This window comes from Mauremys mutica, chromosome 1 (genome assembly GCF_020497125.1).
Source record: "Mauremys mutica isolate MM-2020 ecotype Southern chromosome 1, ASM2049712v1, whole genome shotgun sequence".
NCBI lineage: Eukaryota > Metazoa > Chordata > Testudines > Geoemydidae > Mauremys > Mauremys mutica.
This window is the reverse complement of record NC_059072.1, coordinates 254973129-254999336: the sequence shown is the minus strand read 5'-3', so window position 1 is coordinate 254999336 and position 26208 is coordinate 254973129. Positions and strand designations below refer to the sequence as shown.

At 44.3% G+C, this 26208-nt stretch overlaps 1 protein-coding gene across 1 annotated transcript in view; it reads right to left on the bottom strand.

Moving 5' to 3' along the window:
* Positions 1-26208, bottom strand: part of TUBGCP3 (tubulin gamma complex associated protein 3) — a 109675-nt gene that overhangs the window by 37538 nt on the left and 45929 nt on the right. Inside the window, exons 11-13 of the mRNA XM_045007590.1 lie at positions 24915-25081; positions 18821-18931; positions 18340-18448 (exon numbers count right to left, since the gene is read on the bottom strand). Of these exons, the coding sequence (XP_044863525.1) occupies positions 18340-18448; positions 18821-18931; positions 24915-25081 (387 nt within the window). The remainder of the gene's footprint in view (positions 1-18339; positions 18449-18820; positions 18932-24914; positions 25082-26208) is intronic.

Here is a 26208-nt window from a genome sequence, read left to right as displayed (position 1 = left end):
CTACTATAAAGTGGGTGCACAACTGGCTGGAAAACCATACTCTGAGTCTAGTTATCAAGGATTCATAACTGAGCTGGAAGGGCATATCAAGTGGAGTCCCACAGGGAGCTGTCCTGGATCTGGTTCTATTCAACATTTTCATAAATGATTTGAATGATGGCAGAGAGAGTACACTTATGAAGTTTGTGGACAATACGAAGCTGGAAGAGGCTGCAAACCCTTTGGAGGACAGGACTAGAATTCAAAATTATTATGACAAACTGGAGAAATGATCTGAATTACACAGTATAAAATTTAATAAGGACAAATGCAAAGTACTACACTTAGGAAGGAATAATCAATTGCACAAATACAAATTGGGAAATGACTGCCTAGGAAGGAGTGCTGCAGAAAAGGATCTGGGTGTCATAGTGGATCACAAACTAAATGAGTCAACAGTGTAACACTGTTGCAAAAAAGCAATCATTCTGGGATGTTTTAGCGCAATACTGGTGACCCCTTTCACACAGCAAGCCTCTGAGTGCAACCCCCCTTATAAATTAAAAACACATTTTTTTATATATTTAACACCACTATAAATGCTGAATGCAAAGCGGGGTTTGGGGTGGAGGCTGACAGCTCGCGACCCCCCATGTAATAACCTCACGACGCCCTGAGGGGTCTCAACCCCCAGTTTGAGAATCCCTGTTTTAGCGGGAGTATTGTAAGCAAGATAAAGATGTAATCCTTCCACTCTACTCAGCACTGATAAGGCCTTGTCCAGTGCTTAATTTGTGCCAAGGCTAGCCAGGGCTGAGCCCCAGCACCTCCAAGTTTGGCAGTTCATAGACCTGGCACCTCTGGGCTTGCTGCATCAGTTATGAATGTAAAAACATTGCGTGAACCCTGGCATCTCTTTCATTACAAATAAAGCACTGGCTTCATCTGGAGTACAATGTCCAGCTCTGGGCACCACACTTCAGGAAAGATGTGGATAAATTGGAGCAAAGGGGAGCAACAAAAATTATTAAAGGTCTAGAAAACATGATCTATAAGGAAAGATTGAGGGGGGAGAGAGAAACAGGTTTGTTTAGCCTAGAGAAGAGAAAACTGAGAAGGGACATAACAGTCTTCATGTACATAAAAGGTTGTTATAAAGAGGAAGGTGATAAATTGTTCTCCTTAACCACTGAGGATAGGACAATTAGTAATGAGCTTAAATTGCAGCAAAGGAGGTTTACTTTAGACACTAGGGGTATGTCTACACTACGGGATTATTCCGATTTTACATAAACCGGTTTAGTAAAACAGATTGTATAAAATCGAGTGCACGCGGCCACACTAAGCACATTAATTCGGTGGTGTGCGTCCACGGTCCGAGGCTAGCATCGATTTCTGGAGTGTTGCACTGTGGGTAGCTATTCTGTAGCTATCCCATAGTTCCCACAGTCTCCCCTGCCCCTTGGAATTCTGGGTTGAGATCCCAGTGCCTGATGGGGCAAAAATCATTGTCGCGGGTGGTTCTGGGTAAATGTCGTCACTCATTCCTTCCTCCGGGAAAGCAACGGCAGACAATCATTTCGCGCAAGTGTACTAGAGAAGCAGTGTATCAGAGAACCAGAGAGCACAGCCCCTCCATGTCAGATCCCGCCGAAATGATGAGCTGCATGCCATTCACAGGGGGTGCCCCTGCAACAACCCCACCTGTTGATTCCCTCCTCTCCCAGCCTTCCTGGGCTACCGTTGCAGTGTCCCCCCATTTGTGTGATGAAGTAATAAAGAATGCAGGAATAAGAAACAGTGACTTGTTAGTGGGATAAAATGAGGGGAAGGCAGCCTCCAGCTGCTATGATAGTCCAGACAGGACATTAAGCAGTGTGGGAGGGAGGAGCCCAGCATCCCGCTGCTATGATAGTCCAGGCAGTACAGAATCTTTTCTTTACACATGAAGGGCGGGGGCTGATTGCTACGATGAAGATGGTTACCAGCCATTCTGTACCATCTACTAGGAATGACCAGGAGTTTTTTACCCAGGCGCCCCCGGCCGACCTCATCTGAGGCCAGCCAGGAGCACTCACGGGCTGATGATGAGGACAGGTACCAGTCCTATTGTGCAGCACCATCTGCCACAAGGCTGATGATGAGGACGGTTACCAGTCATATTGCACCGTCTACCACCAGTGAGGGGGAAAGAGGATACTGCAATTGAGTGCTGCAGCATCGCGTGTACCAGCAGCATTCAGTAGACATAGGGTGACATTTAGAAGAGTCAAGAGACAATTTTTTTTCCCCATTTACTTCTGGGGGTGGGTGGGGGCTGTAAATTGACGAGCTATGCCCTGAACCACCGCAGACAATGCGTTTGACCCTACAGGCATTTGGAGCTCAGCCAAGAATGCAAATGCTTTTCGGAGACTGCAGGAACTGTGGGATAGCTTGAGTCCTCAGTCCCTCCTCCCTCCATGAGCGTCCATTTGATTCTTTGGCTTTCCGTTACGCTTGTCACGCAGCAGTGCGCTGAGTCCCTGCTATGGCGTCTTTCTGGAGATTTTTTAAAAATGCTTTGGAATTTCGTCTTCTGTAACGGAGCTCTGATAGAACAGATTTGCCTGCCCATACAGCGATCACATCCGTACGGTCCATGCTGGAGCTCTTTTTGGATTTTGATTTCGGACTGCATCGCCACCCGGGCTGATCGGAGCTCCACGCTGGGCAAACAGGAAATGATATTCAAAAGTTCGCGGGGCTTTTCCTGTCTACCTGGCCACTGCATCTGAGTTCAGATTGCTGTCCAGAGCGGTCAGTGGTGCACTGTGGGATACCGCCCGGAGGCCAATACCGTCGATTTGCGGCCACACTAACCCTAAACCGATATGGTAATACCGATATTAGCGCTACTCCTCTCGTTAGGGAGGAGTACAGAAACCGGTTTAAAGAGCCCTTTATATCGATATAAAGGGCCTCTTAGTGTGGACGGGTGTGGCGTTAAATCAGTTTAACGCTCCTAAAACCGGTTTAAACGCGTAGTGTAGACCAGGCCTAGGAAAACTATCCTTACAGTTAGGGAGTTTAAGCACCTGAACTAAATACCTAGGGACATTGTGAAATCTCCGTCACCAGATGTTTTTAAGAACAGGTTAGACAAACACCTGCCAGGACTGGTAGATAATACTTAGTCCTGCCTCACTTCAGGGCATGGGACTAGAAGACCTAACAAGGTCCCTTCCAGTCCTACATTTCTAGGATTTATAAATATTACACATAAATAACTACATTAAAAGATTATTATTCAAGTTGCAAAGTCAAGCACTTGGAAGTTAGGAAATGCCAGGTTAGGGTTGAGTGTGCAACTTTAACTTGCCTCCTTTATGTGCATGCATTATGACATTCTTTAATTACATGATCTCACACTATTTTTTTCCCTACAGGATCCTTGCCTGATTCAGTGCACAGGGCAGACCTATTTTGCGGTGCTTGACTTTGCCTTCATAAAGTTACATACACATAATATTCTTTAAAGGTTTTTTTTTTTTAAGGTTGCAAATTGAACACAGTCATTTCACCCTGTGGCATAACACTGACACCCACATGGGTCATTAGCAGGGTTGGAACCTTTGACATAACGAAGTAATTGATAGCAACAGTAGGTCGTCATCCTCTGTGTGGACAAGCATCGAATAGGGATGAGAGACACACTTTTGCCGAAAAGTTTCACAGATATTTGCTGACAGCAGAGAAATGGTGAGACTCAGGAACCTTGGGTTCCATTCCAGGTTCTGGAGGAAGTGTTCTCTAGCAGTCACAGACCGTTCTGCCAGTTCCTTCGCAAGCTTGACTCCTTCTGCCCTGGTCCCCACAACCTGTCCCAATATGGTCTCTTCCCTAGTCCCTGGCTCCTCAACGAGTCCCCTTCAACTTGACCAAGCAACCAGTCACTGTTCCCCCCTTCTTGCCCCCACCACTCCAGTTTGTCATCCAACTTCAGTCCCTTCCCTTATCCCGTCTCCTTTACCAAGTCCCTTTGTTCAATCATTCACCCCCCGCAAGCTGGCTCCTTGTTTGATCTGTCTCTCTTCCCCCCACCTCTATAAATACCCATCACCCCACCAGTGGTCCCAGCCTCAGCCTCTTTGTCCAATCAGTCCCAGTCTTCCTTCCTAGTTGCCAATCCCCATGCCCCCACAACTCCCACCCTCAGTTTCTTTCTTCTCACCCAGGCCCCAGTTTCACCAGGGTCCTCATCAATTTACTCCTTTCCCTCCTCCACCTGGTCTGGCTCTCAACCTCTCTGCATCTGAGTCAGGCAGATTATTTCTCCAGGCTGTGTGAAAGCACAGGAGAGAAACAGGTTCCTAGCTCTCATTTTTGATGCCATGACCCACCTTGTTCCAGTGCAGCTAAGAGCTCAGCTACAGTTACAGAGAAAATCTGGATTCATCCCTGTGACCCTAGGCTGGAACATGCTCAGTCGTGCTGTGGGGATAGTGTCAGCATTAGAAGCTGTGGGGTTCTGTCAATATTAGAAGCTGTGGGGCGATGGAGTATGGTCAGTAAGCACAGTCTTCAGAGTTTTTAGCTGCTAAATTCTACTGCGCATGTGAAAACGGGATTTTTCAAAGCTTGTAATCTGGCCAAATTTTGGAGGATTTTCCACAGGAATAAGCAAAAGGCACAACCCTAAGACAAAAAAACTATCCCATGTTAACTTTCAAAACCCTGTTCCATATCATAAGGACACTAGTTTCTCTCAGAAAAAGTTGTTTTTCCCTAACTTCGTTCTTGGAAATTGGTGAACTGGTTTGGCTGAAAATTTCCAAAAAAATTCAGCCTGGAGTACACACCTGGCAGAGTGTGTTTATGCCAAAACAGTTTGGGAAAGTTAAAAGCAACTGAAAACAGGTTCTGATAAGGGAAAGTGGCAGACAACCTTAATTACAGGCAATGGTGCCAGGTCTTGCCATAATAATTGTATCTGCAGTAACCCTAGTTACTATAAGAATTTGTAAGTGTTAAACCATCATGCATTAGAACACAAGCTCCCCACTAACTGCCTGTTCATCATAGGGTTCTCACAACTTCCTCTGAAGCACCAGGTTATAGCTACTCTTGGATAAAGAATGACTAGATTAGACATTACAATGCCTATATTCCTAGGATGCCTAAAACTGACCGGTACAGGTAAAATAACTGGAGGAGGTTGGGACTATCAATAGGTACAAGTGTATTATGGCAAATGGGTTTGAGGTGACATGTCACCAGAGATGCCTGCTCAATTCTAATGGTCTCTTTCATCAACCCTGACTGGCCTCCTGCCAGTTCACCATCATCTTCAAAAGGTGACAAGACGGTTACTCACCTTTGTACCTGTTGTTCTTTGAGCTGTGTTGCTCATTTCCATTCCAATTAGGTGTGCACGCGCCGTGTGCACGATCGTCAGAAGATTTTTACCCTAGCAACACTCGGTGAGTCGGCTCAGGCGCCCCCTGGAGTGGCGCCGCTATGGAGCTGGATATATGCCCCTGCCAACTCAGCGCCCCCTCAGTTCCTTCTTGCCGGCTACTCCGACAGTGGGGAAGGAGAGTGGGTTTGGAATGGATATGAACAACACATCTCGACGAACAGTTACAAAGGTGAGTAACCATCTTTTCTTCATCGAGTGCTTGCTCATATCGATTCCAATTAGGTGACTCCCAAGCCTTACCTAGGCAGTGGGGGCGGAGTGAGAGGTTGCGAAATGAAGGATCGCTGAACCAAATGCAGCATTATCCCTGGACTGCTGCACTATCGCATAGTGGGCGGCGAAGGTATGCACCGATGACCAAGTTGCTGCCCTACATATCTCCTGAATGGGCACATGCGTCAGGAAAGCAGAGGATGAAGCCCGAGCCTGCGTGGAGTGGGCAGTAAGGTGAGTAGATAGGACACCAGCCAAGTAGTAGCATGCACGGATGCATGATGTGATCCAGGACAAGATGCGCCGGGAGGAGACCGGAAGGCCCTTCATCTGGTCTGCCACAGCAACAAACAGCTGTGACGTTTTCCTGAAGGGCTTCGTTCACTCGATGTAGAAGGCCAGGGCCCTGCAAACGTCTAGGGAGTACAGCTGTTGCTCCCGTCGAGAGGCGTGAGGCCTCGGGTAGAAGACAGGGAGGGATGTGTCCTGGTTGACATGGAAGGCAGACACCACCTCAGGGAGGGAGGCCGGGTGGGGTCGCAGCTGTACCTTATCCTTGTGGAACACCGTATGTGGGTGGTTCTGATGTGAGAGTGCCCGGAGCTCAGACACGCGCCTCGCCAAGGTGATACCTATGAGGAAGGCTGTCTTCCAGGAAAGGCACAGGAGCGAGCAGGTGGCCATTGGCTCAAACGGGGCACCCATGAGTCTGGATAGGACCAGGCTAAGATCCCACGTAGGGACCGGTTGTCGAATTCGTGGGAACAGGTGCTCCAACCCCTTGAGAAATCTGCTGACCATGGGATTAGAGAAGACCAAGCACCTGTTTTCACCCGGGTGGAAAGCTGAAATAGCTGCCAGGTGCACCCTGATGGAAGATACTGCCAAGCCCGGCTGCTTTAAGGACAGGAGGCAGTCCAAGATGACAGGTACTGACTCCTGTAGGGGGAGTCGTATGATTCTGGGCGCACCAGCAGGAAAACCGCTTCCACTTGGCAAAGTATGTGGACCTGGTAGAGGGCTTCCTGCTACCCAAAAGGATCTGCTGGACCGAGTGAGAACAACACAGCTCAGACTGATTTAGCCATGCAACAGCCATGCTGATGTGGACAGGTTGCAGGTCGGGATGACAGAGTCGACCGTGATCCTGAGTGATCAGGTCTGGCCACAGTGGGAGTGGAATCGGGGTGTCCACCAACAGCTCTAGGGAGAGTGATATACCAGGGCTGTCTGGGCCATGCCGGGGCAACCAGAATCAGACAGGCTCTGTCCCTGCGCAGCTTGATTAGGACCCTGTGGACTAGCGGGAATGGAGGAAAGGCGTAGCACAGGTTATCTTTCCACTGAATTAGGAAGGCGTCCAACAGGGAACCCGGAGAGCGCCCTGGGAGAGAGCAGAACACCTGGCATTTCCGATTCTTATGAGAGGCGAATAGGTCTATCAGGGGAAAGCCCCACCTCAGGAAGACAGAGTGGATGACATCCGGGTGAACCAACCCACTCATGAACCTGGAATGATCTGCTGAGGTGGTCTGCTAAGGTGTTCTGGACCCCTGGGAGAAACACCACCACCAGATGGATTGAGTGGGCTATGCAGAATTCCCACAGACGATTGGCCTCCTGACAGAGGGGAGATGACCGGGCTCCCCCTTGCTTGTTGATGTAAAACATGGCCATAGTGTTGTCTGTGAGGACTGCAACACAAGGGTCTTGAATGCGCTCTCAGAATACTTGGACATACCAGGCGCAGTGCTCTGAGTTCCTGTACATTGATGTGCAGGGATAACTCTCCTGCCGACCATAGCCCCTGTGTATGGAGGTTCCCGAGGTGGGCTCCCCATCCCAGAGATGACTCATCTGGCGGGATGGTAACCACCGTGCTCAAGCTGTCCCGAACTGGGCGGTATACTGTTGATAGCCAGGCTTGGAGTGGACGTAGTCGCAGCCTGGTGTGCCTGGTCACAAATGTGCAAGAGGCCATGTGTCCCAGGAGGCACAGGCATGTTTTCATGGTCGAGATTGGGAAGCTTTGCAGGCTGTGGATGATGTTCACCAGGGATTGGAAGTGTGCTTCCAGCAGAATTGCCTGGGCCTGAGTCTAATACTGCTTGTCATAAATAAACAGATCAGGGTTAAGGTCTCTTTTACCTGTAAAGGGTTAACATGCAGTACCTGATGACCACCTGACCAGAGGACCAATCAGAGATAAGATTTTTTCAAATCTCTGTGGAGGGAAGCTTTTGTCTGTGTTTTCTTTGTTTGTCTCAGGAACTCTTTTTGGATCTAAGAGAGGACAGTCATGTCTCCAAGTTCTCCTGGAGTAGTTTCTACTAATTAATAGTGAGTATTAATTAGAAAGGCGAATTAGTCTTATGATTTGATTTCTATATTTGCAATTGTGTGTTTGCTAAAGGAAATGCTTTATTCCTGTTTGCTGATATTGCTTTTACTGAGAAAGGGGGAGGGGGAATTCTCTCCAGAGATTGATAAGGTTATCCCCTATGAGTGTCCAGCTTGGGCTCATAGAGATTCTGTATTTTCTTTTTGTTCTCTTAATAAATTCTTTTCTTTTCTTTGGACTTGGTTAATTCCTTCTCTTGTGGAAATTCAGGGGAAGGGGAAGGGGGGAAGAGACAGTTCCTCCTGGGTTTGATTCAAGCAGTTTGAATCAGGTATCTCTTTCCAGGACTAGGGAAGGGGAAGGGGAAAGTGAGTCCCTCTTTGTGTTGAGTCAAGGATTTGACTCGGTGTATATCTCTCCAAAGTGGCTAGGAGAGAGAGAGGGGGGAAGTGGGCTGCTTCCCTGTGTGTAGAGATTCAAGGGGTTTGAATCTGGGTTCCCCAGGGGAAGCTTGGGGGACAGGCAGTGTGTCAGACACTTTAACCTGACTGGTGGCAGCGAAGGAGACCTACCCTAGGATTTTAGGGTGGGGGAATACATGCTGGTCCTCACTTTGAAACCCCCCAGTTTCAAGTGAGGGTGTAGACCAGGACACTGCTCTTATGAATTCTATTCTCTGGGTTGGTACCAGAGTGGATTTCACGACATTGAGCAGGAGGCCCAGCCGATTGAATATGTTCATGGGGAGCTGAACATGAGACTGCACCTGATCCCTGGAGCGACCCCGAATAAGCCAGTCATCGAGACATGGGAACAGTTGGACCCGTTGTCGATGAAGGGAGGCCGCCACCACAGCTATGCATTTGGTAAACACCCTGGGGACCGTGGATAGGCCGAAAGGAAGGAAAGTGAATTGAAAGTACTGTTGATTGATCACAAAGCGAAGGAAGCGTCTGTGCGCTGGGTAGATCGCAATGTGGAAGTATGCGTCCTTCACGTCGAGGGCGGCGTACCAGTCTCCAGGATCTAGGGAAGGAATAATGGTCCCTAGTGAGACCATGCGGAACTTCAGCTTTACCATAAATTTGTTGAGTCCACGTAGGACCAGGATGGGCCAAAGCCCACCCTTGGCCTTGGGGATTAGGAAGTAGTAGGAATAAAAGCCCTTGCCCCTTGACTCTCCCGGAACCTCCTCTATCACTCCAAAACCCAGGAGTGATTGGAGCTCCTGTAGAAGGAGGTGCTTGTGAGAAGGGTCCCTGAAGAGGGACTGAGAAGGGGGGGGGGAAAAGAAAATTGGAGGGAGTATCCCCTTTCCACCGTGCATAGGACCCAACGGTCTGATGTTATGTAGGACCATGCACGGAGGAAGTGGGAGAGACGATTTTGGAAAGGCCAAGGATCCTGAATGGAGACTGGTGCTCCATCCTCGGGCACACCTTCAAAAGTTCTGCTTAGGCCCTGCCGATGGCTTGGGAGGGCCCTGGCCTTGGCTGTCTTGGTGTCCAGTTTGTTTTCTTTTACCACTTTGGCTGCGTCTTCTAAAGAAGTCCTGTCTCAGCCAAAGGGGAGGGTATGACCTCTGAGGCTGTGGTCTGAAGGCCCTTCTCTGCATTACTGGGATATGCATTCCCAGAGAGTGCATGATAATTCTCAAGTCCTTCAGACTCTGCAGCCTTGAGTCTGTTTTCTTGGAGAACAGGCCCTGGCCATGAAAGGGCAGGTCCTAGAGGGTCTGCTGCAACTCTGGTGGTAAGCCAGAGACCTACAGCCACGAGATGCAGCATATGGCTATGCCCGAGGCCAGGGTCCTAGCTGCCGAGTCTGCAGCATCCAGAGAGGCTTGTAGGGAGGTTCTGGCCACCTTCTTGCCCTCCTCTACTATAGTCCCAAATTCCTCTCTGGACTCCTGTGGAACCAACTCCTTGAATTTCTCCAGAGAGTGCCACGAATTATAGTCATATCAGCTCAGGAGTTCCTGCTGGTTGGCCACCCTGAGCTGCAAGCCTCCGGCTGAGTACACCTTGTGCCCAAACAAGTCTAGGCGTCTAGCATCCTTTGATTTAGGCGCCGAGGCCTGGTGACTGTGCTGCTCCTTCTCATTGACTGAAGCCATGACAAGGGAGCACGGTTGGAGGTGCATATAAACGTACTTGTATTCCTTTGAAGGGACAAAGTACTTCCTTTCCACCCCCTTGATCGTAGGTGGAATAGAGGCTGCGATTGCCAGATTGTCTTGGCATTGGCCTGTATGGTTCGTATGACAGGAAGGGCAACTCTGGACGGTGCCTCCATCGATAGAATGTCCACCACAGGGTCCTCTACCTCCATCACCTCCTCTACCTAGGAGGTTCATATTGCTCGTCACTCTGCGGAGCAGGTGCTGGTGGGCGCGGAGGTCCATAGGAGGAGGACCCAAAACCGTAGTCCCCACCACTGCCTCATTGGGCAAGGACGAGGAAGATACCCCCAGGACTAAGGGATCCTGCGCGAGGTCCTCTTGTGGAGGATCTTGTTGCTCAAGGTCCATCACACTAGGAGCGTGGGCCTGCATTGGTGCTGGAGCAGTCGCCTCAGAGCCTCAAGGGGGGGGAAAAAGGGGAAGGTGGAGAGACACAGTGGCCTCTGGTACTCGGGGCTCTGAAGGGGCAGAATGGGAAGCCCCCGAAGGAGCCCCCTGGGTCTGATGGTAAGCCCAGGGGGTCTAAAAGGACCACTGTGGGGGTTCGTGGCCCGGGTCCTGGCCTCCTTCTAGCCACTGCCCTGTACCGCCTTCGTCCTGGTCGCCACCTTGCGAGTGCGACGACGCAGAGGCGGAGTGAGATGGCCAAGGCGGTGCTGTACGCACCAGTGCCGACTACCCCAGTGTTATATGGTGCCGTGGTGCCAGGGACCGGTGCCATGGGGCAGAACGGTACTGAGACGTCGATCGGTGCCTGCAGTCGTATTGGTACCGGGAGCCTGATATGAATCTCAACGGCGACCTCCAGTGAAATAGGTGTCAGGACTGGCTCCAGGTCGAGTGCTGCTCTGACTGGTACCAGGAGCGGTGCCAGAGTCTGAACAGTACCAGCCGTAACACGATTTGGATCTCCGCGAGCCAGAGCAGCGTCGTGAGTATGACCGACGCCGAGAGCGAGAACAGTGCTGGGATTGTGAGTGATGCTGTGATGGGTGCCACAAAGAAGATCAGGATCGGGACCAGTGTCGTCGTCCTCCAGTAAGCGACGGTGGTCACACAAGGGACGGCTTTCCCTTCAACAGCACTGTCCGTGCCGGACGGTTGAGAAGGTCTCCGGTGTGGAGGGTAGTCTCAGCTCGACCGCGGTGTGCACTGGGGAGCTTACGTGCACCGGACTCGACGGCTCTTGTGGCGCCGGAATCGACGGTGCAGGAGCCAATATTTGTCCTATGCGCTCTGGCAATGGACGCAGTGCAGGAAGCGTCAGCGGCTGCTGCACCGACAAACAAGAAGTGGCCAGCACCTGCTTGGGCTGCTTCTTCTTCTGGCTCGGAGATAGAAACCTGCACCGTGGTGGTGGAGGTGCCAGGAAGATCTGGCGCCGTGAGCCTTTGGTAGAGTCCGAACGCGGTGCTGGAACAGTTGGTGCCACAGGGGCACTCTGCACAGAGGACGACAGTGACGAGTTTTGGCGCGCGGAGGAAGGGACCGGGCTAAGTGCTGCCTCCATTAAGAGCTACTTCAGTCTAAAGTCCCGCTCCTTCCTGGTCCTCGGCTTGAAGGCTTTGCAAATGCAGCACTTGTCTGCTTGGTGGGATTCCCCCCATCCACCTTAGGCAAGAGTCGTGGGGGGTCTCCCATTGGCATTGACCTCTGGCAAGCCGAGCAGGGTTTGAAGCCCAGAGACCCAGGCATGGGCCTGGGTACCGGGATGGGGAGAAGGGAGAAGACCCCGTTCCCCGCCACTAATTAAACTAACTAACTATACTAAGTAATTCACAACTATTAACTATTAACGACTAATCAGAAATTATTAACAGGTACTAAAGAGAATGCTAGGGAGAGTGGAGATCAGCTAAGCTGCGCTCCACAGTTCAAACGACCATCATGGCAGGTAAGAAGGAACTGAGGGGGCGCTAGGTCGGCCGGGGCATATATCCGGCGCCTTAAGGGCGCCACTCCAGGGGGCGCCTCAGTCGACCCACCGAGTGTTGCTAGGGTAAAAATCTTCCGACGAGCGTGCATGCAGCGCGCACACACCTAATTGGCATCGATATGAGCAAGCACTCAAAAAAGAATTAAGGCTTACATGAGTTGACTGTGCTGGACCACTTAGTGTTGTCCCCCATTTGAACTGCTGCATGCTTCAGTTGTTACCTTTTCCATAAGTTTATGTTGAAACGTAGGAAGATAAACCTTCAAGGAAGGGAGAGGAGGGGAGAAAAAACAATGTTATGCAAGGTCCACCCCAAAGTCATGTGTTCTAAAGCTCAGTCCCTGAGACACTTCCTTCTACAGGGTGTTTTGAGCCCAAGTGGAAGGCAAGACAAAATAGCTGACAAATCAGCCAGAAAGGAGCTAGAACTTCTAATCACATGACCTAAGCTCAGACCTTGCATAATACTCCTCTTTGATTAACAGCTGTATAGAGTGCCATTTCTGTTCTGGGTGTAGGGCAGCTAAGTGAGGGTTATTGTAAAAGGATTTCTTCTTAAACGTATGCGCAGCATGCCTCAGGTGACGTGACCAAGGTTCATCACAGAATTTGGTCCGCTGATTGGATCATTAGCTTCCTCGGCCTGGGCCAGGTATTAATGGGGAGTGCGATGTGAACATTGAACAAATACATATATTCATTGTATAAGAATAGCTTCCTTTTAATCAGTTTTACATTTGATTCCTTTCTCAATTTCATACATTGAGCTCTCATTCTAGCATTATGAGATAGGAAACCTGAGTAACCTTCTCTACACTTCCCATAAATATCTCTTTCCACGGATACAAGTTTAAAAATCCCGTGATTATTGTCACCTGTTTAGAAATTGCAACTCTAGTATGGAACTGAGCATTTCACTCACTGCACTGCCAATGCATCACAAGAATTAATGTAATTTCCTGGACTGAACATGGGAGTGGGAGCCAGGAACTCAACACTTTTAACCCCAACTTTGTCACACACAAATCAGCCATAACCTCACTCTCTCTTCTCCATTCCATTAGGAAACAGGTACTATTAAAGCAATTAAGTAGTATTATGACAAACTGGTTGGTCTTCAAAGTTGTAGATTCTTGAAGCCAAAAACAAACAATGGCATTTGCAAACCTTGAAGTTTAAACATACTAGAATTTGAAACCCTAGAATGCTATAGTTCTCTACCTCCATGAAACCAAACTGTGTTTGGGTGTTTTTTTGTTTTGCTGTGGGGTTTTTTTTTGTTTGTTTTTTTTAAAATCAGCACTGATAGTAAGCAGGTCAAAGTAATGACCAAACAGAGAATTATAACTTTATACTCTAGGCAGCAAGCTTCACTTTCATGTTATATAGCAAGTAAACATACAAAAGTCTAAGTATATCATCAAGAAAGCTTACAATTCATTTATATTACTATGGTAAAGTCAGTCTATAATTGTTCATCAAAAATATCAAAAGTTAAATGAGACTGACAAGCTCTCTTTCCAATCACATCTGGTGTCATCTGGAAGTAATTAGATTGAGGATGTAGGAAACCTCTTTTACAAAGTAAGATTAGTAAATTCAAGAACACATTAGGAACTATGTGATTCTAGTGGTGAATTTATACATTCAAAAAGAGAACTAATAATATAGCTTATGTCTGACAATGTGTCTTCAGTTACTGCTATTGTTTTTTTAAATCTCTATTGTAAATAAACTTATTTCTATTCATTATAATGACAGTATTCTACAAATAAGTATATTTCCACTGCACTTAAGCTACCTGGGTTACACCCACTCACTGTCTGAACTCAGTGTTAGTTTAAAGACAGCAATTTTATGTTTGAATAAAATAATTTGCTAAAAACTTAACCAGTTGGCTTCCCTTTAAGCCAAACATCTAAAAAAAATGGTGACTACAGACTGTTTTTGTCAAACTAATATCAAAATGTGTCAGTTTTTACTCATTTAAAATGTGCTTAGGCATAATGAATTCTAGCCATGCAATTTTTCTGTGAAAATTACAATGGTTGGTACACAATCGGTACTGTTTTACATGTACTGAACTATCTAAATGGGAAATGACATACAAAATTCTGTGCAAAATTACTACTTAGACTCATAGACTTTAATGGTCAGAAGGGACCATTATGATCATCTAGTCTGACCTCCTGCACAATGCAGGCCACAGAATCTCACCCACCCACTCCCGTAACAAACCCCTAACCTATGTCTGAGTTATTGAAGTTCTCAAATTGTGGTTTGAAGACCTCAAGCTGCAGAGAATCCTCCAGCAAGTGGCCCGTGCCCCATGCTTCAGAGGAAGGCAAAAAATCTCCAGGGCCTCTGCCAATCTGCCCTGGAGGAAAATTCATTCCCGACCCCAAATACTTCAATATTTGCCTTCACGCATGCATCTAGGTTGCAATGTACTGCAAAAGTTAACCCAATATTTCCAAATGTACCATTTATGATTTACCAGGAAAACACTTCATAAGTGTAAGACTTCTTAAATAAAGATTTACACCTATACGTACACCTAAAGTATACATCAATTTTTAGAATGCATCTACATATATAATTCACCTAAGACTATAACAATTCTTAACATTGTTGTGCATGGGTAAGTTGTGTATATTTTTGAACGGTCTGAATACATATTTTTAATACACTAACAGCTGTCACATTCTCTCATACATTTCCATAAAATTTGTTTTTAATGCTAATGTAAAAAAAATCCAAAGCTATTTAAAGCAATAAAGCATATATTCAGGTAAAGTTAAGGATCAGATTTAAAATGACAAAAGCAAAGGAATCCAGAGTTAAGACTGGAACTCTCTTTAATTTGCCCTATTATCATTAATTATATAAAGGGAAATTTCACAACAGGGGCAGATTAAGCAAATAAGAACATATGCACAGGCAGGGATGGATGAGTTAGAAATGCAGTTTCACCACTGACAGAATTTTCTTTTCTTGTGTGGATGGGCAAGATAAAATTACACAAATTAATATAGAAATGGTTATTTTACCATACCGTTTATACTTAAATTGTAAGCTGTAGGGGCAGGGACTGTCTTTTTGTTCTATGTTTGTACAACATATAGCATAATTGTCACTACAGTAACAAACAAAACAAACCAACAAACAAGTAGTGTATTTAGGGTATAGTCCCCAATCTTGCCAAGATCATAATAGAGCAGGACTATAGTGGAGTCAATTTAAAAAATAAAACCAAAAAAAACCAAAAACCCACTGCTATCTGAAAACACTTTTACTAGGGTTACTAATTAGAGACTTTTTTCAAGTTTGTTTCCTTTGTTCATTTAATAACTGCACTATGTATACTCAGAAAAATTAATTCCCCCATGTAAAGGGGTACCTTGCCCATGGGCTGGAGAACCTGGGGCTAAACTAGCTCAGATTACAAAATGAGTCCCACCAGAGGGGAATAAGATTATTCAAATATAAAAAGCAACAGGCAGCAGGAGGAAGTATGAGGAGGTGGTTGAGCTCCTACCGTTAGACTCATAGACTTTAAGGTCAGAAGGGACCATTATGATCATCTAGTCTGACCTCCTGCACAATGCAGGCCACAGAATCTCACCCATCCACTTCTATAACAAACCCCTAACCTATGTCTGAGTTACTGAAGTCCCCAAATTGCGGTTTGAAGACCTCAAGCTGCAGAGAATCCTCCAGCAAGTGACCCATGCCCCATGCTGCAGAAGGTGAAAAACCTCCAGGGCCTCTGCCAATCTGCCCTGGAGGAAAATTCCTTCCTGACCCCAAATAGGGTGATCAGTTAAACCCTGAGCATGTGGGCAAGACTCACCAGCCAGCACCCAGGAAAGAATTCTCTGTAGTAACTCAGATCCCAACCCATCTAACATCCCATCACAGACCACTAGGCATACTTACCTGCTGATAATCAAAGATCAATTGCCAAATTAATTGCCAAAATTAGGCTATCCCATCATACCATCCCCTCCATAAATTTATCAAGCTTAGTCTTAAAGCCAGATATGTCTTTTGCCCCCACTACTCCCCTTGGAAGGCTGTTCCAGAACTTCACTCCTCTAATGGTTAGAAACCTTGGTCTAATTTCAAGTCTAAACTTCCTAGTGTCCAGTTTATATCCATTTGTTCTTGTGTCCACATTGTTACTAAGCTTAAATAATTCCTCTCCCTCCCTAATATTAATCCCTCCGATATATTTATAAAGAGCAATCATATCCCCCCTCAACCTTCTTTTGGTTAGGCTAAACAAGCCAAGCTCTTTCAGTCTCCTTTCATAAGACAGGTTTTCCATTCCTCGGATCATCCTAGTAGCCCGTCTCTGAACCTGTTCCAGTTTGAATTCATCTTTCTTAAACATGGGAGACCAGAACTGCACACAGTATTCCAGATGAGGTCTCACCAGTGCCTTATATAACAGTACTAACACCTCCTTATCTTTGCTGGAAATTCCTCGCCTGATGCATCCTAAAACCGCATTACCTTTTTTAACGGCCATATCACATTGGCGGCTCATAGTCATCCTGTGATCAACCACTACTCCGAGGTCCTTCTCCTCCTCTGTTACTTCCAACTGATGCGTCCCCAATTTATAACTAAAATTCTTCCTAAATGCATGACCTTGCACTTTTCACTATTAAATTTCATTCTATTACTATTACTCCAGTTTACAAGGTCATCCAGATCTTCCTGTATGATATCCCGGTCCTTCTCTGTGTTAGCAATACCTCCCAGCTTTGTGTCATCCGCAAACTTTATTAGCACATTCCCGCTTTTTGTGCCAAGGTCAGTAATAAAAAGGTTAAATAAAATTGGTCCCCAAACTGATCCCTGAGGAACTCCAGAGTGAAGCTACAGGGAAAGTCTCCTGCAGAAGAATCAAAAGTTGTTGTTTTTTTATATTCAGTTCAGAAGTAGCCAAGAGAAGAAAGGCAAATTGGACAAAATTTGAGAACAGGTATGGCAGAAAAAGAGATTTTACCAGATGTTATGAACTTCAGAGGAGAAAGCTTTTACACCCACAGAATCTAGACTATATGAAAAAAGATTTAGGAGGGGACAGAAGAAGTGCATAGGGTTCATATGCCCACAAAAATTCATTTTATTAATATGATATTCATAACGCACTTTGATCAAGTATGCACAACATTGTATTGAGAGTCTATTTAACAACCACAGAAACACCACACTTTAATTTTTTGAAAGGAACATTTCTGAATGTTGATAAATGCAAAGTAATGCACATTAGAAAACATAATCCCAACTATATACACAAAATGATAGGGCCTAAATTAACGGTTTCCGCTCAAGAAAGAAATTTTGGAGTCGTTGTGGATAGTTCTCTGAAAATATCCACTCAATATGTGGCAGCAGTCAAAAAAACTAACAATATTAGGAACCATTAGGAAAGGGATAGATAATCAGACAGAAAATATCATAATGTCTCTATATAAACCCATGATATGCCCACATCTTGAATACTGTGTGCAAATCTGGTTGTCCCATCTAAAAAAAAGATATATTAGAACTGGAAAAGGTACAGAGAAGCGCAACAAAAATGATTATGGGTATGGAACAGCTTCTGGATATGACAGAGGTCTATAAAATCTTGACTGGTGTGGAGAAAGTGAATAAGGAAATGTTATTTACTCCTTCCCATAACAAAAAAACTAGGGCTCACCCAATGAAATTAATAAGCAGGTTTAAAACAAAAGAAAGCACTTCTTCACACAATAACTCGTTGGCAGAGGATGTTGTAAAGGTCAAGACTAACAGGGTTCAAAAAAGAACTAGATAAGTTCATGGAGTATAGGTCTATCAGTGGCTATTAGCCACGATGGTGAGTGATGCAGCACCACACTCTGAGCGTCCCTCGCCTCTGTTTGCCAGAAGCTGGGAATGGACCACTAGATGATTGCTCTGTTCTGTTTATTCCCTCTGAAGCAACCTGGTATTGGCCCCTGTCCACAGACTGGATACTGGGCTAAATGGACCATTGGTTTGACCCAGTATGGTGGTTTTATGTTCTTAACTACACTTTCCTACGTATAAATGCATTTTGCACATTAAAAACATTAGGAAAAGTTTTCATAAGCAAAAACATCCAGTTAAACTTTACTTTGCCAAAAACACTAATTACAACAGGTCTGAAGTTCAAAGGTACAATTAGGTTATCAGTATTGATATCATACCATCTTTTGGTGATTCTGCAGACTTTGCCACAGCTATCATCTTTGTAGATGGAGTTTGGTCATGACAAACCTGATGTAAGAAGTTTATGGATTTTCCTATTAGAAGGACCTAAACACAAGAGAATAACTTTTTAGACGTTATTTTTATATAAACGATAAAAAATGAGATGTTGTCCATAAGTTAATTGTTGCCTCCCGACTCCCAACCCCTGAAATACAGATGAATCCACTGATGTAGTAATATATATCAAGCACTACTTGTTTTTAAAAGTCTTCTTTCTTCAAAATACCGGTAATTCAATTACACAAAACAAAGTTTCTTCCTCCATCTCAAAGTAACAATCCAGGTTATCCAAACACCTTTTTCAGACAACATGGCAGGTTCAGAACATTCGGCTAAATTTATGCTACATGTTATTCCAGCCATAAACAGCAGCAAAGGGTCAATGAAACATCAAACAAATAAACCTTTTTCTGATACCTTTTTTGATTGATCCATTGTAATGAATGAAGGGATCATTGATTTTCTCAAAGTGTACTTGTCATGCCACAACCGGTCTGCTTTAACTGTAGGATCTGAAGCTACAAAAAACTGCAGGTTGACAGAAGCATTAGATATAAAAGGAATTGACCTGGCATTTATGTTTCACACGCATACACCCACTCTTGTATTTCATTTCTAAGTGGAGACATATTACATATACATGTTTATTTATAGTCCCATGTCAAGCAGGTGTTATCGTTGCCTTTGGGCTTTTTGGGGGAGTGGATTTCTCTTGTTTTGTTGTTTCATTGAATAGTGCATGCACATACTACATAGAAATCAAACTGTATTTTTGTATAAGCATTTTGGTACTTTTATGCTGTGTGGGCAGTGTTTTGGCACCACTGTTTTTTGGTGGAGAGCAGTATTTTGATGCACAAAAAAAGAGCTGTACTTGTGGCACCTTAAAGACTAACAAATTTATTGTAGCATGAGCTTTCGTGAGCTAAAGCTCACTTCTTCGGATGCATAGAATGGAACACACAGACAGGAGATATTTATACATACAGAGAACATGAAAAGGTGGAAGTATGCATACCAACAGGCAGAGTCTAATCAATTGAGATGAGCTATCGTTAGCAGGAGGAAAAAACTTTTTGAAGAGCTGTAGCCGAATCCACCAAGACTAGCTCATTATTTCTCCTGAGCTGCTTGTCAGAAGGATCTTTCAAGGAAGCTATGCCCTCTATGGGAAGAGCCTGTGATATGCACAAAAAGGACCACATCTCTGGTCTCTCAGAATCTCTGACAGGTGGTAAAAAAACAGCATGTTGCCAGATGCTCTCTTTGCCCAGAGAGTCTTCTTGAGAGAAAAGGCCTTTTATTTGACTTGAATAGACTCTTCACAGAGATCTGAAGTCTTCAATGGCAAAGATCCTGGGTTGATTTGGAGGAGCCTCCATCTGGGAGGGCATACACTGGATCTGACTCATATGAACTCTCATGTGGGCCCTTCTGCCTAACCAGGCCCTAGTTGCAAAGGATGAGGCCAAGAGTTTGGGAGGAGGTAGCTCCCCCTTTCTGGGCAGTCTCTTCCCAACTAAGTTCTTTAAACAAGAACTTGCAGATCTATCATAAAAGGGTTTAACTGGGAAGAAAGTCAGGATCAGGCAGCTACACGCAATAATGTAACAAAGAGTAACAGCCCAGATTGCAGACTGGCAGGCTCTTCCAAGCCCCTCCTGCCTTCCAATACCCTTTACCTCAAACATGAGCGAGAGATGTACAGATAGGATAGTGGGGTGAGGGAAATCTGGTCTGTTTGTAATGGTGCAGTCTGAAGAAGGAGCTCTAACACTTTCATCCCCACAAGGGAAGAGTTACGGTTGTGATGCATTGTCAGTAGTGAGGTGTGTAGAGGGCATGCATAATCAGATCCCTTAATTTACAATTTCTTGTTCTTTGGGATTGTGTTAAGTATGTTATTTACAGACTAACTTAATTAACACACAATATACTGTTTTATGTATTTTCTTATTTACTCAGATTCTGAAGGGACTGACAACACGCAATAGCTAAATTAATTAAAAAAACAAAAAAGTAAACAGGCTCTGCTGCTGAGCCGGCTGGGGGGCACTTTCATGAGGATCCTAGTATTTGGTAAATTAGCTGCTGCTTTCTTGGTTCCTATTCTTCATTAAACTTAATTGGTTGATTATAGATTGGCAGGATCCAGGAAAGATGATGCAACAGGAATACACCACATACTCATGAAAGCTGAATTGGTCTACATAGGAGTTTGGAAAGTGCCTAACCGAAGTTTTCAAACTGTGATTCACGGAGAGCTGACTGGCCACATAGTACTGGTTCTCCTACTTATAGCCACCTGCTAAATCTCATTAAAAACAGACAGGAACTTATAAAATAATTTCCTAATGTTACTTTTTCTGGTAAGCAGGCATGCTAAATTGCAATTAGGCAAGCAATGTTATCACAAAGGGGAAGGGATGTGCCCACAAGACACTGTCTCCATTAAGATATGGTCTACACTACCAAAGAGTTTGAGAATTCCTGGCTTACCACATTTTGGACTACACTTTAAATAGTAAGTGCCACATTCTGTATTCAAATTGGGCGGGCTTCTGCTGGGTTGGTGATCTAGAATGCTGAGGTTTCCATCTTGTTCTCAACAAAGTGTAATTGATGCTAAGATGCCTGTGCGAGCCTGCAGAAAGCCAGAAATAGTTCTGGGAAGTGTGAACTGACACATTCATCTCAATGGGGTGCCCACTGAGGAAAATTTAAATGTCAAAATTGTTCTCAGTGTTGATCAAAGCATATAAGAAAGAAGAGTGACAGTCATATCACGAAGTTCTTCACAATCTACTCAGTAGCAACTCAACTTGGTGCCACTTTAGGGTATGGCACTTTGAAGAGTACCATCAGTTTCTTCCTCTGAACAAACCTGACCAGTAGAGCTTGAACACTAGATGTGAGGAGCAGAGGCCAAGGGAATGAGAAACTCATCAAGGGAGAGTCAATCACTCAGAGGCCAGGATGATATCCAAGCCCTGTCCCCACATAACCAAAGTGGCCTCCCCTAAAGAAGCCAGATAGCTTTGTCCCTATAGCTAGTAGTTGCTGCTCCTCCTTCCCACTCCTCTTCTGGAGAGTTTTAGCAGACATCATTGCATCAGTTACAATCAAGTCACACTTTCAAGCTTTTCTTTGTAGCCATGAATGTTTACAAAAGATATTTTTAAATGAAATAGATTCTGATGCTGTGACATGACTGAGCCAGGAGTTTAGGCAGATGCCTATTCTGCCTAGGCCTTAATCCAGCCTTGCCCACAAATGTAAATGAATGCCAGTGAGTGGGAGCCAGGGTCTGAAAAGCCCAGCAGTGGATATGCTATTTGTTAGTGACATCTTATGTGCGTGGAGCTTCAGAAAAAGCCTTCAATATTTCTCCCCCATAATTTGAGTCTGACTAAATGAATATTCAGATCACCAGCTGTATCTCTACTTAGATAACTTATCAGAACAGTTTAGTAATTTAAAAATTAATAATCTGATTTTTTATTAATTATTAATTATCTTAACTTTTTTGTGACAGAATTACAACTGACAGAGTAGACATATGTAAATATACAGTGGTATTTAGCATGGATTTACAAAGACCAACTACAGAAATTGTTAAGAAATTATAGTAAATAGTCAGACTATGTATATAAACCAAAACACTCAGATTATTTTATTTTTCAAAAATGCCTGAATATCTCACATAATGAGGCTGGGACCAGTCTGTAAGATGCTGATGGTGTTATATTGCACTGAGACAACACACTACCCCAAGAATTAGAAATTTAAAAAATTTACTCAACCAAGAGATTAAGTATAAAATAATGCTTTTCATTTATTTGTTATTCCTTTAACCACAAGGGCTAATTTTTGCAGACAACATACAGACCCATCTTGGTAAGTGGCATGGAACTAGATCTTGATCAATATGAACAACGAGAAATTTAATTTAAAAAAGAAAAACCTTAGACAATTCAGTCACTTCTGGAAGTTATGAAAACAATGCTTCCTCTAAGGGCAAAGTAAAATGCAATTACTGTATCTAGAAAACATCCAGTAGCAAATACAAAGAGAGAGGAATGCATTTTAGATTATAATTAATCCCATGAAAATACAGAGCCTGAAGAGGTAGTGGGGGGCGGGAGGGAAACCAAGGTCAGACTATAACTGCAATATGCTTTTATTTTATTGATTCATTTTCCACTCAAGGTCTTTGATTTTCATTATTATATCACACACAAAGAACCACAGAAAAAATAAGAACTCATCATACAATTTAACTGCTAGACAAATGCCAAGGCCTCCCAACTAAAAACAGAAATTAAAAAATGGTAATTTTCTTATCAAGGAACAAATTTCAAACATTAGATTCATTAATATGGATTGTGAAGGATCCCATCTTCATCTTATCAAGCAAGTAGACCTTACTGGGGAAGAGAATTTTTTTTTCAAAATGCCACTGCTAGCAAGACTAACATATGGCCTTCAGACAAAATGTAAGCTGTAAGTCCAACACACCACATTAAGCTATTGTTTATTTTCAGTATTTAAGATGCATTATCTAAGTACACATGTAAATTTAAACAAGCTACTTGCAAAAAGTTAACTAATAAGTGACAGTTTCAATCACTTATGAGTTTAATTTTTTACTTGAAATATGGCAGAGGAGAGGGGACAAGTTACTTTTAATACTTTTGAAAGGTGTCATAGTGGCAGCCTAAAGACTGAAGTTCTCTATTTATCCACATAATAGATACAGGCTTCCCTATGTTGACCTCAAAGACCAACTCTGGATGACACTAATTCATTCTCCATGCTAATTTAATTTTTAACTCCAATATAGAATCATAGAAATTGACGACGTTATTTAGTCCACGGTTAATAATCGCAGAAGATTTTAGGTAACTCAGTAACCTAAGTGCCTAATTCATTTTTAAATATGGAGGTTAGGCTCCTAAATCTCATTGAAATTCAAAATAAGATTACATAAACAGTTGTAGCCTGGCAAGGAGAAAAGCAAGCATTGGGATGATTAAGGTAAGTGTAAACAGGTACAGTTAACAGTGAAGTGTCAACGAGACCTATGAATAAAAAGCCTTATATAAGAGTTGAATACTCTGATTATTAATTTTGTTAAATGATAGAATAAGGAGGTACTAGGAAGGTGATAGTACATGAATAACTAGAACAAGGATGTATTTTATAAGAATCTATTACTGTAGAAGTCAAAGCAAATTTTGTAGGACTTTTAAAGGTATTTCATTCTCATAACATTTTCTACAGAATTTGAAAAAGTGAAAGAGCTCAATCTATTTAGCTTAAAGAGAAGGGTCAGGGGTGACCTGATTACACTTTATAAGTAGCTACATAGGGAACAAATATTTAATAATGGGCTCTTCAATCTAGCAGAGAAACGTATTACACAATCCAATGGCTGGAAGTTGGAGCTAGACAAATTCAGACTGGCAATAAGGCATTAATTTTTGACAGGGAGTGTAATTAACCATTGGAACAATTTACCAAGGGTTGTGGTGGATTTTCCATCACTAAAAAGTTTTAAATCAAGACTGGGTGTTTTTCTAAAAGATATGCTTCAGGAATTACTTTGGGGAAGCTCTATGGCCTGTGTTATACAGGAGGTCAGATTAGATGATCTCACAGTGGTCCCTTCTGGCCTTGGAATCTATGGAAATTATTTGCACTAATGCTTAGGATAATAGTAGGAACTGTAAACATAAGACATTAATAAAAATAAACTACAAAGCAAGAAAAACAGTCAAACCTCATACATCAGGCACAAAATGGATTGCTTGCAAGGGTTGGAACAATTTTTGTACACCATAATGTTATGAGTACATTTTCCAGAAAGAGGTTGAGAGAGTCTGGGCTCTCTCTAATATCAGTTTTTTTGCCATGAGCAGAGGCAGCATGCTGGACAAGATGGATCAGTTTTCCAATTCAGTCAGGTCATTACCACATGTAGCTTAGTTACATACACAGTAAGTCACACAGGCCATTTCATACTTTAAAAACAGAGGTCAGCAACCTCTGGCACGCGGCTCACCAGGGCAAGCACTCTGGCAGGCCGGAACAGTTTGTTTACCTGCCACGTCTGCAGGTTCAGCCGACTGTGGATCCCACTGGCCGTGGTGTGCTGTCCCAGGCCAATGGGGGCAGTGGGAAGCCGCGGCCAGCACATCCCTTGGCCGGTGCCGCTTCCCGCAGCCCCCATTGGCCCGGAGCGGCGAACCACAGCCAGTGGGAGCTGCAATTGGCCGAACCTGCCGACGCGGCAGGTAAACAAACTGGCCTGGCCCGGCAGGGTGCTTACCCTGGCGAGCCGTGTGCCAGAGGTTGCTGATCCCTGCTTTAAAATAATGTTGTGCAACTGAACTATTCTTATGCTCATAGTGGGTTCAATCCTGCAGTTCTCACTCAAATGTATCATTGATTTTTACTCAAAGAAGAACTTGAAAAGGTATCAATATTATTAGTTACACATAAAACTTACTTCATGGTATGTATCCTCCAGCTCCCCATCATAAATCCAGCGGTAAAGGAAATTCAAGACAGGATGGGACACTAGACCAAGAATGTGTTGGACCAGGGATCTCATATAGGGATCTCCTGTTTTAGTGTAGGCATGGACAGCTGATGCTAGTTCACCACCTTTTCTTCCTAAGGAGACAAAAATAGATAGGTGAAGGAAAGAGAGCAGGTTCTGATTATGTACTCTATACTTCAAAAATAAAGTTCTTCAGACCTTGATGACTAACTGTATGTCTGTCCATCTCTGACCTTGTTATACAGCAATTTTAAATCCAACACATATATCAACATTTAGGCTATGTCTACAATGCATGCCACTTGCAGCAGTGCTTAGGGTATATGTAGCTACATACTATGGAGAAAAGCAGACTGCAGTCACATAGGAGGGGTGGGGTGTGTGACTACACGTCAGTGGAAGGCTCTGGCAGCGTGGAGGCATAGGGAAAGTCTTGGCAGGAGGGAGCTGCTGGAACCTTTCCCTGCTGCCTGGCCCCCTTCTAGAGCTTTTTCCCCCACAGTAGTAAAAGGCTCTGGCAGCTCCCTGCGGCAGGAAAAGGCTGGCAGCAGGGAGGCAGTCTAGATGAGGGCGGTGCAGCTTGTGCAAGTAGAGAGCCATTTATGGTACAAACCCAGGTACACCACATGGTTCAGGTGTGTCTTTAATCTACTCACCTAAGCAGTGCCTCACCATCTACACTGCTGTTTATACCCCTGCTGGGGATAAGGGCACGTAGTGTGTGTACTCTACACATCACCAAAAGGAGTGTGCAATGTTGACATACATTTAGAATTATGACAATTAAAAAAAACCCAACACACTTAGAAGGAAGATTTAAATATTAAATATCAAACTTAAATCTCTATTTTAACATGTTTGGACACATCCACTGATAAGCTCTGGTTGTTTTATGCCACCCTGAAGCAAGCAAGACCAAGCTTGCCAGTTAGTTTTTGCTTTATACTGCTTTGGTGAAGCAAGCCAACCATAAACCCAGCTTGAGGGTCCATTTCAATTTCCTCTCTCATCCTCTAAATTATCCTTGCCTCTTGCACCTCCCTACATTCCCCTGTGGGCATGCATGCACCCACAGAGTTCTCCCCCTTTCTCCAATCCTTCCTATCTTCCCCTGCACAGTTTTCCCCTTCCTCTTGCAATCTGAGTAGCGTTAGTGCTATCAGTAGCTTTTGAAATAAAATATTTAGGATTAATGGTCTCTCTTTACCATTATGTCACATAAGTGAAAGTTTGTGTCAGC